Source organism: Simochromis diagramma, unplaced genomic scaffold, assembly GCF_900408965.1.
Source record: "Simochromis diagramma unplaced genomic scaffold, fSimDia1.1 OVJJ01000321.1, whole genome shotgun sequence".
Classification (NCBI taxonomy): domain Eukaryota; kingdom Metazoa; phylum Chordata; class Actinopteri; order Cichliformes; family Cichlidae; genus Simochromis; species Simochromis diagramma.
In genome coordinates, this window is record NW_024386772.1 from 5,050,504 (window position 1) to 5,066,141 (window position 15,638).

The 15,638-nt window shown below is 40.4% G+C and overlaps 2 protein-coding genes across 2 annotated transcripts; one reads left to right on the forward strand and one right to left on the reverse strand.

Moving 5' to 3' along the window:
• Positions 1-6,784: 6,784 nt before the first annotated feature.
• On the reverse strand, positions 6,785-12,931 carry LOC120739189. Its single transcript, XM_040040890.1, has 5 exons — positions 12,907-12,931; positions 11,394-12,080; positions 9,112-9,822; positions 8,318-8,980; positions 6,785-8,035 (listed from the first exon to the last, which is right to left on the reverse strand). Exons 1-5 carry the CDS (start codon positions 12,929-12,931, stop codon positions 7,326-7,328), a joined length of 2,796 nt encoding a protein of 931 aa, XP_039896824.1. The 3' UTR covers positions 6,785-7,325.
• Positions 12,932-13,676: 745 nt separating this feature from the next.
• Positions 13,677-15,329, forward strand: LOC120741483 (migration and invasion enhancer 1-like). Its single transcript, XM_040044425.1, has 4 exons — positions 13,677-13,813; positions 14,016-14,113; positions 14,295-14,371; positions 14,470-15,329. Exons 1-4 carry the CDS (start codon positions 13,785-13,787, stop codon positions 14,551-14,553), a joined length of 288 nt encoding a protein of 95 aa, XP_039900359.1. The 5' UTR covers positions 13,677-13,784; the 3' UTR covers positions 14,554-15,329.
• The last annotated feature ends 309 nt before the right edge of the window (positions 15,330-15,638 follow it).

Here is a 15,638-nt window from a genome sequence, read left to right on the forward strand (position 1 = left end):
CAATAATAAAGTGCTGGGGAAGCATTTTGCCTGGCCAGAGTGGGAAGATAATGTCTAAAGGTGAAATCCACTTCAGGGTCAGACCACAAACCCAGTATGCCACCGCTGATTGATTTACGGGGAGCTATTCTCTCATTTCACTCTCCGTAATAGGTCCTGTAATAGTCACTTGCAAAGCAGTTCTAAATTTTTAACATACAATTGTGTTACTTTATTGGTCTCCAGTCACGGGGTTAATGATTTAACGAGTGAGACTTTGTGAGAAACAGACACAAATTCAAAATGGATTGGGAATTTACTCAACTGGCGTGCAGTTATTTTCCTTAATTGTTTCCTGAACTTTGCCCTTGAGGTTTTCCCTGACCCGGCATATCCTGATGGGGCAAAATGACAGACATGAATTTAGGAAGATGGAATGGGGAGGCCTGGGTGTGAGTGTGTAAATGCGGCTGTTCTGGTCTGGGCCAGGTGGCAGCAAAGCCAAAAGTACCTCATTTACTTCTGACACAAACTCCTCCATCATCTCCATGTTTGAAGCCTGGATATATTCATAGTACTCCTGAACATTTTTAGTGATATTCCCACAAGCTAAATGACATTTTAAAGAGGACTTAATGAGCACAGGGGTTCCCACATTAATGTTCTGTGTTTCATTGGTTAAACTAGTTTTGAAACAGCTGAAGACTTTTGAGAAATGTTGCCCTGTGTCTGCAACAAAAACAAAGACAGTATTTGATTATCATGCATCCCTTTATTCTCCATCCCAAGTCAACCCAATACTCCTCTCACTGCCTCTGTCACAACCTTTTCATCAAAGCTCTTAGCTTCTAAAGCATCCTGTATCAGGAAAGCAGTAAACAGTGATGCTATTTTAATGCATCATCGATTTTGACCAGAAGTAGCAGAATTACAACTAAAGGAGTGCTGTAAGTTAAAAATATGAATGTTATTTAGTATTTCTTTCTGCCTTTAAAAAACATTACATTTTATATTTTGGCATTAAAATATCAATTACAGAGCTTGCATGTACTGGGGTATTAACGTTTTTATTATCATGTTAATTTAGGGCAGGTCAATTGGGTGTTGGTCTAATAAATTTGTTAAGCTTTGTAATGAGAAAAAATAAAGAGGACAGTATTTATTTCCCTTATATATTCTACATGTGTTGAGGATTCAGAGCCACGACACTACTTATAATACGTATAGACCAAACTGCATATTTAGATATAATAGTTCCTAGAGGTTGGAGATGAAAGAGTTGAAGCCCTGTCAGACAAATCTAAAAACAGAGAATTTGAACTTTATCTATCCAACTTAATCAAGCAAAGGGTCAAATGAACTATCCACAGTCCAGTGTCTGTAGATGTTCTGAATGGTCATTCTTGAAGATGGTGTTATCATCCAATTCCATAACCCTGTCCATGAAAATCAGAAATTGTACCTTTGAGTTTGGTTGATCTTGCCTTCAAGGTCATTTCTGTGAGCTGCACTGCTTCCAGCACAGCTGCTATTATTTTTAGATGGTTCTACAAAAGTCACATTCTGACCGCATGTGCTGCTCTGATATGTACTGGATTTCTTCCAGTGGTAATGCCCTACAGTAGCCATGGGAGAGGCCAAACGGACTGCAACTTAAGAAAACACCAGCAATAAGAAAAACACTGCAAAAGCACACAAAACACAACGGAAATAGGGAAAAACGAAAACGGAAATAGGAAAAAACAGATTTCCAAAAGTGCAAGGGAAGTGTTTCTGGGGAGACAATAACCCGACGGACCAGTTGGAGGAACCAAAACATGCTAGGTAAGTGTTTTAATCTCATTATTCATATAATACTGAGGCTAATAGTTAGGCTAACACACTTACCTCTCATCTTTTCTTTATTCACAAAACGGATAGACCCTTCACTTCTTTTAAGCGTCTCCCAGCGCGGTTCTTAGCATATTTTAGTTACTGCAACTGGTCCGTCAGGTTATTGTCTCCCCAGAAACACTTCCTTTGCGCTTTTGGAAATCTGTTTTTTCTATTTCTGTTTCCTTTGTTTACTATTTCCGTTGTGTTCTGTTTGCTTTTGCAGCGTTTTTTGTTACTGCTGGTGTTTTCTTAAGTTGCAGTCCATTTGGCCTCTCAGGGCCACCGTAGAGTGCTATTCGAATTTCATTTTGGTAAAGAGAGAGAAGTTGAACAGACAAAAATTAAATAGTGTGTGTGGTCTAAAACCTCAGTGCATTGTAATTTAGGCAACACTGACAAAGCAAAAGTTTGGGTCATTTATGCAGCAGAAAGGTCTTCTTCACACACCTCAGCACATTACAACTCCACGTTGACAGTCTGACCCCAGTGAGCAGATTTACAATGTGTAACCCTGTGACTGTTAGGAAGGGGGAAAAAAGACGTTTTCCTGGCCACGCTCCTGACAGCAGGTGCTTTGGTCAGCCTTGGAGACTAATGGCTCTTTCACTATGAAGACTTCTGTTTGATCTCTTGGTGGTAGCTCTCATGACAAGTGATGATCCACAATACGAAGATCCCCACAGACAGAGCCGGCAGTGTTTCTGCTTCATGGCACAAATTGCAAATGCACACCTGAAAGTGGTCACAAAAGACTCTTTACTACAGACACTTGATGCATGTGTATGACCATGCTGTTTATGCCTCCTTATGCCCAGTTTACTTTGACCTAAATTCTGATTCCAGGCACGATAATGTTACAGTCACACGAGGGGAAATGGGGGTTTGAGACCACACCAGAATTACTGCAATAAACAATAAATTTGCAGTCTTGTTTGTCTTTGGAATAGTTGCTTTGAAGATTGGGACCAGGTTCAACTGCAGTACTGCTGAGAATAATGGGAATGTCATTTGTTTTGGCAGATTAGATTAACAATTTCACTTGATTCTGCCGTTGCAGAAAAAGTAAAATGTTTCACGTTTACCAACAACAGGACCTCACTAACAAACAGGTAACATCACAGTGGCTACACCAGTCTTTTATACACAGTCTAGGATTTCTTGGTACTACAGTCAAAAGTTATAAAATCTTTCCGTTAAAAATTCCCAAAAGATTGGTGGCAAATGAAATCGATCACGAAAACGTGGATAGAATGTGCTTTGCCTCACAGCAAGTTCCACTCCACCATCTGGCCTTTCTGTGTTGAGTTTGCATCTTCTCTCTGGCTCCATCCAACAGTCCAAAAGAGTTAGTGGGTTGAGTCTATGCGCGGCCATAGGTGTTAATGTGTTAATGGTTGTCTGTCTCTCTGTGTTACTCTTGCAACAGATTGGCCATCTGTCCACAGTGTACCCTGCTTCTCGCCCTGTGGTAGCAGGGATACTCTAGCCTGATAAGGATAGGTGGTAGAGAACAGATGGATGGAATGTGGATTCACAGAAAGTTACTACTGCAAGTCTATGACTGTGCTGTGCTAGAAATCATGAGTCACAACCATTGCTGGTTAACACTAAAATCTAACATTAGCCAAAGTATTTTTTTTAATTGCCGTGAACATCCCCAAAAGAAAAGAAAAAAACATAATTTAGTGGCATAACTGTGGAATTTAAAGAGAAAAAACAGAAAGAGAAAGTTACTATTTAAAATAATCCCTTAAATACCCTGTATGTCTCTGTGGAAAAGCCTTTGTTAATCACAGCCTTGATAGAATTAAGTGTCATCCTGTCGGATTAATGCTAAACTCACCATTTAGCTGTAGCACGCACGAACATGACCTGGCCTAATAGCAGCTGTTTCTGTGCTGTACTAGCTATGTAAGCCTAAAGCACTTGTGAGATCATCATGCAGACTTTCTTTAAAAAGGTAGAAAGTTTCAGTACTCCCGCTGAGGTGCACTGGTGGACACTGCGCCATGTCCCAGACATTACCCCCAGGGGAAGTCAGTGTATCAGAGCATGAAAAGAAGTGGAGGACGGATGATTTCTTTACTCCAGGTCTAAATCATTCCTCTCTTCCTTCTTCTCTAGACCCGTTCCCAGCATCTACCCTGCCGTCCCTCTGCCCGGCTTTCTCTCTCCACCTGGAAAAATAGCAGGCAGTGAAACGTGACACGGGGCAGCGGCTGGGGGGGGGTCGTGCCGGTCGCTGTGCTGTCCCACTAATGGAGATGGATGTGGGCTCAGAATTGTCTCCTGAACAGCCTCCACAACGAAGAGAGAGAGGGGGGGGGATCCATTTCTACTGCACTTCCTCCTGGGCTACAGAACTCCCTTAATGAGAGGGGAGGGCTGAACACTCACGACTTGATTTGAGAGAAGGAAGGGGAGACCATGAGATGGAGACCTGCAGAGAGAATGGGACGGCTGAGAGAAAAGACATGTGGAGAGATAGAAAAGGGAGAATAGGCTGAGAGAAAATGGGCAGCGGGAGAATAAAGTAGAGGAATGACATGTTGACAACAGAGGAAGATAGATGATAAGACAGGAGGGGGAGAGGATTGAAGGACTAATGATATTCGAAAAGGTATAATGCAAAGAGAGAAAATGCCAAGATGAAGACTGACAGAGATAAATAGACCATGATTGCCGACAAATCACTTCTTTGCTATTATGCCTCCCGTAACTCCATCCTCGAAAAGTCTCCATCCCTGTCCCTACATTTAGATTTCTTTGTCTTTTTTCATAGCTATCATAATAAGTACAAGTTTGAGTGCAGAGCTGAGGCTGGCAGAGGAAAATCCATAACAAAATAAAATTGTGGATGATAGGAGAGTGAGTGATGCTGCAATCGGAGAACAAGCCCAGTAACAAGCACTGAAAAAACTTAATACACATGAGTTCCACGACAATTGTGTGTCTTTATGCACAAAAATCTTTAGGTGAGTAAACGGCCATGACCATACACACAACTGTGCAGGTCATAGTGTGTTTAAAACCTTGCATCCAGAGGTTAATACCTGTCATCTTCCTGGAGACCAACATATATTCTGCATTGTCTCTCAAATCAATCTTTTTTCTCAAATGCAGTCATGATAAATATTCTGTAGTCTGGACCCCGTTGCTACACTGAATGCTCTGCATATGCCGACCATCCGTGGATCCATCCAGGCACGAGAGCAACTCATAAGAGGTGTGCATGTGCCAAAAGTTCAAACAGACCTGTCTTCTCTTTTTCTTTTTTTTCACATAAGGTGTGTGCAGTCCTAATACAGAAAGTGTGCTGCAGGTGTAACCACTAAAGAGATACATTTTGCCCCACATTCAGCATAGCCACTGTGATATAAGGCTTGTTTTTCCCAGTATATATGTGCCACTTATGCCCCGTTCTCAGTAGCCAGTTTCACTGATTACAGAGTTGGAGCATCTGTTGCCAAATCATGGGTGCACAGCTTCAGTCCATTTTAGCCTGGAGGCCAGCTGATAATTCCACTGCTTTCATCGTGACTGAGGTATCTCAATAACTGAAGACATTTTCCATCCCCAAAGGATGAATCCCAAATTCTTTGCTGATCCTGTAATTTTTCTTCTAGGGCCGCAGTGGGGTCAGCATGTGCGGTTAGTGTGAAATGCCTCAAAAGTTATTGGATACTATCCCGTCCTGTAATTGAATTTGAACTTTGGTCCACATGATCACATCCCTACATGTGGCTTATCGTCTAGTTTCACATTCAAGTCAAAATGTTGGTTTGTTTCGACACTTTGCTAATTCATGATCAAATAGCAGCAAAACTAGGGCTCTTCCCACCAGCCTTAGGTTACTAATATGAATTCACAGACTAGCTGATATGGCTGTGGACTTTTTTTTTCTTGTCACTCAAAATAGGATAGTGAGTCACCATGATCACTTTTGTCCTTACTGATTTTTCATCACTTGTTTTTTATCCTTTTTACAATAGGTTCACACAAAGAGACCACAGGTAGGGGTTTAAATTTGTATCCCATGTCTCATCTAAATCCATGAATCCGTGCCCTGGCATCACATAGCTTTCTGCGCACTAGTAACATTGTAATAAGGCAATAAGTATAAAGCATTACCATGCCATGAAGGCAGCAGGTGTCTTATCTCTCACTACCATGTGGAGACACCTATTTCCAAAGTTGAATAATGCATGTTTAATAAAGAGAAACACAGTGATGTTGCTTGGGAAGAATGACCACACCAGACTTTTGAGGCCTCAGATGTCAGATGTATCACTGTTTCATATTTGCATCTAGGTTCAGAATACACATCAGTAATTTTTACCTACATCAAAAATTGCTACCCGCCTCCTGGTGTTGGCATACGTGTATATTTGGAAAGATCTGAGAGTTAGCCTTGAAAGCAGTGGACTTTCACAGCATTACTTTGCCAGAGCCCTATCAGCCTCTGCATTCTGTCTGTGTGTGACTCACTTGAAAGCCCTTGATAAACACTGGAGGGCGGAAAGACTTTAAATGTAAGCTTTGCAATTTCTCTATTTTCTCTGCAAAGAAAGTAAGCAGGATTGACTTCCTGTTTGTTAACCATTGTCAGATTCTTGGATTTTGGAGTGTTTGAATAAAAGCTGGGTGAAGTAGACGTGGAGACACCTGCATAAGCAAACACAGCAAATCTAAATCTTTGAAGGCTTTAACGATTCTGCAAGAAGCTATATTCTTTATTTCGACGTACAATCTTCTCTGCTTTCATCTACAACGCTACAGAGATTCCTACCTAAGTTGCGCTCTTATAGTATTATAATAAAAAGAGAAAGATATTTGGACAACATTAGGTTGTGATTATCAAGATCTTCAACTGTCTTTTTCCATATTTAAACAAGAATTTTCATAATTATTTATTTAAAATGCGCTCACTTGTGGCATTGTCTACTAGACACATTTTTAAAGATGCCTGTTGTAAATCTACAATCTAAACACTGTCACTTTATTATATAGAAGTTGGAATATTGTTTTAAGTATGCCATAGGTAAAGGTATACTTAAGAAACAGCGTCTTCATTTTTCCTTGATTTTATGACAATTTTAAATGTTTTTCTAACAATTTTTAACCTTTGATCTTTTTTTCTGGAGGTGTAGTCATCAGTGTGTTACATCAGATTTAATGAATGATGACAGAAACTATTTGTATAATCCATTTCTAATATTTTCCATGAAAAAAAGTTAAATGAGTGAGAGGAACATAGTTTACCCAACCTTCCCTTATACAATAGCGCCATCTTGTGGATAAAAACCAGAAAATCTGCTTTAGTTTTTCTTGTTATTTACATAAACCTCCCAAAAACTGCTTCTGAATTTTTATTTCACTCGATAAAATACCAATTTCTCTCTTCCATTCTCTGCTTTTATTATTGATCTTTGTTTCTGTTATTACTGAGACCCCTTTATTAGCGTGTATTATTACGGCCCTGTTTGATTTCGTATGCAAGTTGCTGTATGATCCTCCAGATTTGCTCCACGCGCTTTCTCTGTTCTGCCAGATCCCTCTTTATCTCCTCGAGCAGCTCCAGCTTTGAAAGTTTCCTGTGAATAGGATGTAAACACTTCCTCTCCAGCTTCCCCAACAGCATTATCCTGCTCGGGCACGGCGTGGCTCGGTTCAGGCGGCTGACATGATCTCATGGCTTCTTCCCACACAATCTCAAAGTGCAAGTCAACGAAGGCTTCCAGTTCCTCCAGGCTGCTGTTGCCCCACTGATCAATGAATGTCTGCAGGCCTCCAGACTCAGAGACCCTCCAAAGAGTCCGCTCTATCAGTGCAGGGTGGCAGAGTGATTGCACACTGATCAAATCTTGTTCTACACATGCCTCGTTCTGTGTCTGAGATGAAACCAGATGCGTTGTTTCAAATCTGCGTGGGATGGGACCCATGTGACCCTCCCTGTTCACTCTCAGGTGGTTGTGAGGAGCAGGAGATGGGACATGCTGAGTCACTTTTGGCAACCTCAGTACTTGTTTGCCAGAAAGCGGAGAGAATATATAGGACATGAAGTGATATTGGTCCACAATGATGCATCCAGCCAACTCTGTGGTTCTTCCTGCTGGTAACGCTACTAACTGAGAACAATCTTCTGAGAGCTTTGGTGATCGATAGAGGAGAGATTCAGGCACTGTGAAGGAAATAATAACACTTGATGTGATTTCCTGTGAGCAACAAAAAGTCTACACTATTAAGACTATTATTTATTAACAGTATAAAACACATAGACCACATACTAAATGAATCTTTCTTTGTGTTTTCCTCTGTGATGTTTATTATGTGCCCTTTTTGTTACTTTCACTATTTAAATTAGCTCATAATGCTGTCTAATTTTCATTTTGTTAATAGTCTTTAAACCCATTGGCAAATTCAAAAGACATATAAAAGAAATCGTTTCATTAAGTTTACTCACAGTTATTGGACTGCTCAGGTCTGCTGCGCATGAAATCCTCTGGTCCCCTTTTGCACAGTGGCTCTGTGCCTATCTGCTGCTCTTGAGCTGAAGCAAAACTTTTCCACATGTGATCACCTCTGTGAAGAAGAGCCTGCCTCTCATCAACCAGCATCTCCTCCATCACATCAATTAGCTCTTTAACCTGAGCTCCATCTCCCCAGTTCTTATTGTCTAAAACATGATATCTGTTCCCACACTTCTCAACAAGCCATTGCAGTGGCTCTCCTTCGCTTTCAATGTGCTGCTCGATGCTTGTGTCACCCAGCATGTCACCATAGCTGAACAGGACCATACATCTGCTCCATAACTGATCTCCACCTGCCTCCAGGTCTTTTTGCAAGGTTTTCCTCCAGGTATCTTTGAACGACGAGCTAAGATTGACAACCAGAAGTATAGCACAGGATGCCTTCAAGAAGTCCGATGTCACAGAAAGGCAGCCTGGTGTGTCTACTACCACCACCATCTTGCCACAGATATTTCCCTTCCTTTCGATGCAGGAAGTAGTTTGAGCAGCCGTGTCAAAGCAGTCTCTGCTGAGGATGGTGTTTCCACAGGAGCTTTTGCCTATTTTTGGGCCACCAATGAGCACGACTCTCAGCTCTGTCAAAGGTTCGAGGTTCTCTGGCAAACAGAAGTGTTATATATTTATTTATTTCTAAAAATCTAAACAGAAAGCAACCACACTGCTAAATTAAATATTGTTAAAATGAGTAAAACAAGATCTTGTTGACTTTGTTAATTATCCAACTCACCCAGCTGAGCTCTTGCCATCTGCCTTTGTTTCTTCTTCTTCATTAGCCTTTCTCTGGCTCTCTCTTTCTCTCTTCGCATCGTCCCCTCCAGCTGCTCCAACACTTTCCTCTCTAGTTTATAATAGCAGCCGTTGTCACTGCTAGTGATGGTTTTCTCAATCTTTGCAATCAACTCCCTGACTTGAAATTCCTTATCTTTCATTTTACTGTTCAGAACATGATACTTGTTGTCACACCTTTCAACAATCCACCGCAGAGCTTCTCCCTCACTCTCAATGTACTGCTCAATAGGCGTGTCTCCGAGCCAGTCCCCAAAACTAAACAGCAGGATAACGTGACTCCAGATGTGTTCACCGATCATATCTAGATGCTCCTGTGCTGCTCTTCTGCAGGTCTCTGTGAATGCTCTGTCCACACGGATCACCAGCAGAAATACGTGAGGTCCCGGAGGACAAAAATACGAACTCAGCGCCAATTCCCACCGATCAAAGTTGGAGCTCTCATCACAGAAGTAGTTCATCCACCACCCTGGTGTGTCCACCACAGTTACCAGTCTCCCAAGCACCATTTCTTGTCCAGCCTGGCAACGAACTGTCCTAATGGGTTTAGGGTTGTTCTCTCTTGCCAGGATTGTGTTGAGTGCTGAAGTCTTCCCAGAACCCTTAGCTCCAAGGAGCACAATCCTGATGTTAGTAACTCCCTTTGACTTATCTGAGAGAAGTAAAGAAGAACAAGGGTTGGTTAAGTAGATTGTGTTTATATTGACACAATAAACACACCTACACAGACACAATTTTAAGTGTATGTTCCAGATGACATTTGGGGTGGCGATGGTCAGCAAAGAAGCAGTCAAAGTAAGTGGAAGTTTCTTGGACATATACTTTGTAGCCAACACTGTTTTCTGCTGTAAGCGGCTATGGATTGAGCTTTCTGAACTTTCTAGTTTCATCACAGAATATATAAAGGACCTCTTTCTTAAAGCGCTCAGCTGTTTTGGAAGATTACTGGTACTATTACAGTTTTTTTCCTAATTACTAAAACACTTACAAATCCTGTGTACACTAATAGCTCACTATGACACACTGGGCAAAGGGATTCACTCGTGATGCACAATGCATAATGTGAGGCAGAAGAGAAACACAACTATCACTAAAATAAATGTTCACACTTGCTACTAATACAGCTTAACAGTTGAGTGTGAGTCCAGAAAAGGGAAGTTAAGGGTTGATGCCAACTATGGTTAGTAATGAACAGCAGGGTTATAGGTTTCAGGTGGTCAGCTGGAGCCTTTCTGTGTGGAGCTTGCACCGTCATCATGGCTTCCTCCCACAGACAAAAAATATGCAGCAAAGTTAACTCATGATTCTAAATTTGCCGTAGGGAAATTTTTATTTCGTGTGTTGTAACTTTTGTACAAGCGCAAGACAGCACACGAATTTGGAAAGACCTCGGTTACGGGTAGTGGACACTGTGTTCTGTTTTTTTTAGTGTGTAATCAGTCCTCAGCACTTATGATTTTAGCTGGTTGTGTGATTTTAAGCACAGGCAAACAGTTTTGTTGAGAATGAGATTTTGAGGGTTATATAGGTTGTATCACAATTTAACAAACAAATAGAGGTAATTTGGAGTTGTTCAGTTGGAGAAATGACATCTGTGCATGGTGAGGTTTTGTTTTTTGTTGGGTTTTTTTTAAACTTCTGCTTCTTGTGGTTTTGAGTTTTGCAAAATGGTTACATGACATCTGCCAGTTGAGTCAGGGCAAAAACTGCCCGAAGGGTTTTCCAAAACACACAGTTTCAGTAAACTGGATTGCATGTTACTGTCAGGGTCTAGCTTTTGTGTTTTTGAGTTTTGTATTCTTGTTTAATATATTTAATTTTGTTTTTCTGTTTGGTCTTTATTTTTAGTCTAGTGTTTAAAGATTATTTTTTTTGCACTTCTGTTTTATTATTCTTTGTCATTTCCTAATGTTCTGTTACATGATGACTTTTAGTCTCAGAATTTAGTTCCCACTTTGACTTCATTGTTATCCCTTCTGCTACACCTGCAATGTTCCCCTTATTATCTGGTTTCAGTATTAATTACTTTTCTCTCGTGTCTTCCCTTTTCACTGTCATCTTGTTTAATGGGTCTTTTTGTCTCTGTGTTAGTACTTTGTCTTTTCATTACTTCCTCTTTCACTGAAGATTATTCTTACTTTCTGTTTTTCATCTTTTAAGATTTCAACAAATGTGTTAATAACTTTCACACATACATACATACGTACATACACATCAACTCACTTTGTATCAGAGATCTGTGTTTTTTCATTTTCTTTAACCTCAGCCGAGTCCTCTCCTCCATCTCTCTCTTTTCCTCTTCATTCACCCATAAAATGTTTTCCTGCATTTCAAACACACTGTTTCCATTTTCTGTGACAAGTTTCTGTATCTTTTCCAGCAGCACTGTGCGTTGAGAGTTATCACTCGGGACAACACTGTGACACCTCTGGCTGCACTTTTCACTGAGCCAGCAGAGGGCCTTTCCCCCACTTTCTACATACTCTTCTGAATTTGTGTCTTTGTACTTCTCAGCACAGGTGAAGACAACCATGCAGTGACTCCACACCGCGTCACCCAGCAGGGCCACGTGTTCCTCCAAAGCCTTCCGACGCTTTTCTGACAAGACAGAGGTTGCCTTAATTATTATAAGGAACACATGTGGGCCTGGCGAGCAGAGAGCAACGCTGGTTATGATCTCCCTCTTCACCAGCTTAGGTGTGTTCTGAGCACTGGAGTCACACCACCAGCCAGGAGTGTTCACAACTGTAACCCGCAGTTCGGACACTTTCCCAATCCTCCTGGAGCATAAAGTCCTCTCTTCTGTGCCAAACTCTTCTTTACCCAGGATTAAGTTTCCTACAGCATTCTTTCCAGAGTCTCTGCCACCAAGAAGGACAATCTTTAACTGTGATGTACACCAACCATCCACTAAAGAAGAAAAATAGAAATACACATTAAGGAAAAGAGGCAAGAATGAAAAGCTAATCCCAAAATCTTATTTTTTACTTGTTGATGAATTCCCATCCATGACATAAAATATCAAAAAGACTGAAATCAGAAATGCATGTATCTCAAACAACAAGAACAAGGCAGACTGATTTAAAAGTATTTTTGTATATATCAGATCCCAAAACATGTTTTCACCCTGATAAAGATAAATCATTTCAGACTCTACAACTAATTAGCCCCTTCTTGATAACTGTGCGGGAGTAAATTGTGATATCACGCATCCATTTTCTCTGTGATAGGGCCTTAAAGCAATGCTTTATTATGGGTGCGGCCACTTTGAATCACAGATGGGTGCAGTTTCCCCTGATTCAGCATTGCACTAAAAGACGCTTTAAAGATACTTCTTCTAAACAAAGAAAGAAAGAAATTAACCAAGGATAAATGAAACAGCTATTAGAACATGAGGCAAGTATAAAAATGAGTAAATATGAAGCATGAAAGATTTATTAAAGCTTATATACCTTGTGGCTGACTATGGTTTTTTTCATCATGGATTAATAGAAACATTTCAACACTGTATTACATAACAGCATTAAACTCCATGCTACTTATCAATGAAACTATAGTGAACAAAAATGACCAAAACAATGTGGAAACATGACTAATCAATCCATTGTGACCAATTTCTTTGTTAATGAAACATTATGAAATCATTTCGTGACACTAATAATACAGAGTCTTTGGGTTTCAGACATAATTGTGTACGTTTTGTGGTGAATAAGGAGAATCATATATTAACACTTACATGTTGACAGATTGCTAGTTGCCATCTCCAAATCTGTGCTGTCTATAAGCCTGTAATGTATAAAACAATCATCATTTTCTCACATGTCTACTCCATGTTTCCAGCCTTTGTGTGAAAAATGCAGACACTGAAGGAGTCATGGTAGTGTGTAGAGTCTGAAGGTCATCTGCAGTCAGCAATGAGACACGCCTGCCATAAACACTAATAACCATTTATCATTTACTCCACACAAACAATAATACTCCACATAATACTCAGAGAGGTTTGGGGGTTAAAACATTTAATAAGTAATTTTGCAATCATGGGACATTACATTGTAAAAAGAAAAAAGAAAAGAAAAAACTAACACCATAATCACACTCATTTTTTGGTATCCTGTAGTGTCGCCATGTAACTAAATGCCTTTATTCAAATTAACTGCAAATTTTAGGTTTTCCTGTTTCCTGCTTCTATTTATTCTTTTATTCGCCTGATGAGCGAATAAAATCAAATAAAATGTGCCGCCAAACCATGAAACAATAGCTAAAACTCTAATTAGCTTTCAAATAATTAATGTGTAACACTAACGTTGCACTTTTTTTATTTTCTTTTTTTCTGCACTTTAACAATGATATTTACATGCAGTACTTCCGGTTAAGCCATTCAAAATAACCTAATTAGTTAAAGTTTAATGTTTTAAAAAATTAATTTAACATTTATTTCTTTTTAAAGAAAGAAATGTTTTGTGTAGCTCTGTGCTCGGACTTCTCTCGACAGATCAGGTTTTTCTTGGTTTGTGGGGTAAATAAGCTCCGCCCCTCTTCCGGTTTGGTTTTACACAATCGGTGGTTACCAAAGCAGACGTTCGGAGCTCTGTGGTCATTAGAGGATCGGCGACGATGGGGGTCAAAGTCAGAGTGGAATATTGGTATTTTCTTTCATATTACGTACTTTCTTTATATTTTCAGTTAACTTTTTGTCTGTTGTCAGTTTAAACAGTTTCACTTTTGGCTAGCTCATAGCTAAGCTAGGTGCCTGCGCAGGCAGCAGCCTGAGCCAAGAGTAAGGAGCGCTGATTCTGCTTTTGCTTGTATGATTTTCTTACGCACCTGTGTTTTTATTTAATTTAGTGGTGGATGAGGTTACGAACCCCGCTATCGTGAGCTCGCCCGTGTTGTCAAGGGTGAGTTTAGCGATGCGGACGTGACAGGTTTCGTGGGAAGAACCGGTAAGTCATCGTTGACGCTGCAGATAAAGCTGGAGCTGGAACTCATGGTTTGTTTCATATCAGATGAGACAAACCACGAGTTCATAGCTCCAGCCTTAAATTCCGCCCCTCCCTTTATTGTGAGCTCAGATCATCAAAGCGCCATTCTCACGTCCTATTTCTGCTGCCCTTGGTATTATAGGTAGCTTTGAGATTGAAATCAATGGGCAGCTGGTCTTCTCCAAGCTTGAAACTGGTGGATTCCCTTATGAGGATGACGTAAGTACTGTGCATACAATTTGCCTATCATATGTCAATTAGAAATGAATAGCCCTTTATTGTCATTGTACACTTATACTGTGTATTTCTTGGCACAGGTCATGAACGCGATTCAAAATGCTTATGATGGCAAACCTTTGCAGAAGCTCACCAAAAGCCGCGCTCCATGCGTCATCATGTAAACCTCCCTACTGCTACACAACCGTGCAGCTGTGGTTTACACACCCAGAAGAGAAGCACTAGCAGTAAACCAAACTCTGCTCTGCCTCATGGCTCCTCTCTCTGTTCCCATAGTGGTCCTCCGGGGTATTAATGATTACCGTTGCTTCAACTATTAAAGGTTATGGTATGATGTATCTGTCCCTGGAGTTCCCTCATCATAGGAGCAAAGACAGGGAGATGATGTTGCAGATGATATGGAGGGAATTCACCTTTTTGTCCTATTGCCTGTCATTTTCTACCTGACTAGTTGTGTTTTGTTTCTCACTGTAGGTTTGTTTGGTTTTTTTGTTGGAACAATACAAATGGAAATACATTATCTTTGCACCACACTATGCATAATGATTTGTCACTAAAGCATTTTTAAGATATTTCATCATTTTCATAAAGTAGTAATTCACTCTGCTGGTTTTGAATAGATTTGCATTGTCATATTTGTGGCTTGGTGGATGCAAAGGGAATCTTGACCTTTTTTAAATCCATATCAAATTTGAAAGGAGTACAACATTAAAACGATTGGACGTAATGATGCTATTGTCTGCAGCACCTGAGCTTAGCCAAGTTTCTGCTCTAATTTGTTTCGGTAAAGTACTTTCACATGAAATGTGTGTTTCTAAGGGCCGTCACCAGCTGGTCTATGAAGCTCACATACTAGATGCTAGCTCATATTCCATAAATCCTTTTGCATTGTTTTCTGATATTAAAACTGGAGCAAGAAATAAAGGCAATTGTTCTTTAAGTACTGCGTGTGTCACTTTTTCACAATTAAAGGTGTCTTATTATCTTTAATAGGGTTTCTTAAAATGCTTGCATGTGATTGTTGTCCTCACACGTATTTAGTCTTGGAACTGGTAACCAGGTGTTTTTCGTTGCATGCAAAACAGCTTTTCCTCTGTGGGCCGAGGCTGTCAACCTCTAGGGAGGATCGCACACAAACTGCCAACTATTTTACAGCCGAGTTCAGCAGGCTTTTCCTGTTTTGTCTCTGTCCTCTGACACAAATGGGTGTAGGGCCATACTTGTTAAGGGTACCTCACATAAATACTGA